General features: G+C 35.5%; 1 protein-coding gene across 1 annotated transcript; it reads left to right on the forward strand.

Moving 5' to 3' along the window:
• Positions 1 to 524: 524 nt before the first annotated feature.
• On the forward strand, positions 525 to 1,122 carry BATDEDRAFT_28335 (uncharacterized protein; the record flags this gene model as incomplete). The annotated part of the gene is made up of 2 exons (XM_006682569.1): positions 525 to 773; positions 811 to 1,122. The coding sequence occupies 2 exons, from the start codon at positions 525 to 527 to the stop codon at positions 1,120 to 1,122; spliced, it is 561 nt and encodes a 186-aa protein (XP_006682632.1).
• Positions 1,123 to 1,497: the final 375 nt, after the last annotated feature.

The following is a 1,497-nucleotide window of genomic DNA, read 5'->3' on the forward strand; positions in this document are numbered from 1 at the left end:
GATGAAGAATCAAACACAATCTATGACTTTCTGGGATGCTTTTTCCACTGATGTAGAAAGTGTCACAAATCAGAAGATATCAATCCTTTAACTGGAGATACGATGAACATATTGTATGAAAAAACAGCAAACAAGGAATCAGCTCTCAAACAAATGGGATATACCACAAGATCAATTTGGAGTTGTGAGTTTCATTCACCTGAAAACGGTCAAGTGAATGATATTATCAAATGTAACAAATACCGAATGATATCAAATGGATCGTTTGCTTTTAAAGACATTCTTGCTTTTCAACCACCAAATACTTTATTTGACAAGTTCTTGAAAACGTTTGACACAATCACAAAAGGGAATATTTCCACATAAAGTAACTCGGAATTTATCGAAATACATTGATGAACATCCAGATTTGACACAATATTCTGATATCATTCAAGTTCTTAAAACACTCACCTATTCCATCCAAAAAGTGGTTTTACAACAATCTAAAGGGAGAATCAGTTTCATCAAACGATTATAATGAAATGGTATTCACTCACACCAACCTGTATGATTTGCTGAACGACTACAACAATTTGGATGCGAAGCCAGGCGTAGAAGCGACAAAGAAGCTGGGTAATTTCTTTCAGTCGTTGAATCTTGATATCCACAAAAACGGCATCTTTGTTCCTAGACTCACTCTGAAATATCTCTGGCACACAAAAAGCAAAGACTGCAAGTTTCAGTTATTCAAAGGGAATGAAGAATTGTACCACAAATACAGAGATGATCTGGTTGGTGGTCCAAGTATCGTATTTCATCATTATCAAGAAAAAGACGACCAGAATTAGAAAAGGAAAGCTTTGTCAGGGAATACTTGGATATGATACCAATGCTTTATATCTGTGGGCGATAAGTCAAGATATGCCGTGTGGTGAGCACCAAGTAGTTCAAGTTTATCCCGATATTCTGAAAGATGTCTTGGATAACACGTTCTTTGGAATGATAGAATGTGATATTGCTGTTCCTGAGCATTTAAAGGAATACTTTGCTGAAATGCCTCCCATATTCAAGAATGTTGAGATTACATGCAATGATTTAAGCTTTGACACAGGCACATGTCAAACTCAATTACAAAAGTAACAGATTAGTTGAAAGTATGTTTGGTGAGACGATGATGTTTGCTACTAAACTGCTGAAATGGTATCTTGAGCATGGATTGGTTGTTTCAAATATTGCTTTTGCTGTAAGATATGAACGTAAAGCACATTTCAAGTTGTTTTCTGAGCAAGTATCAAATGAGTGAAGAGTCCGAGATACAAGTCCTGGTTATAAATTACGTGGAGAAATGATGAAATTGATGGGAAATTCATCTTATGGTAAATGTATCACAGATTTCTTGAAGCACGAGACAGTCAAGATTGTTACTGGAGATAACTACATCAAAAACATCAGAAGGAATAATTACATTGAACATCAAGACATGAACAAAGGATGCGAGTTTCGTTCAAAAAGATG

This window comes from Batrachochytrium dendrobatidis (genome assembly GCF_000203795.2).
Source record: "Batrachochytrium dendrobatidis JAM81 unplaced genomic scaffold BATDEscaffold_17, whole genome shotgun sequence".
Lineage (NCBI taxonomy): Eukaryota > Fungi > Chytridiomycota > Chytridiomycetes > Rhizophydiales > Batrachochytrium > Batrachochytrium dendrobatidis.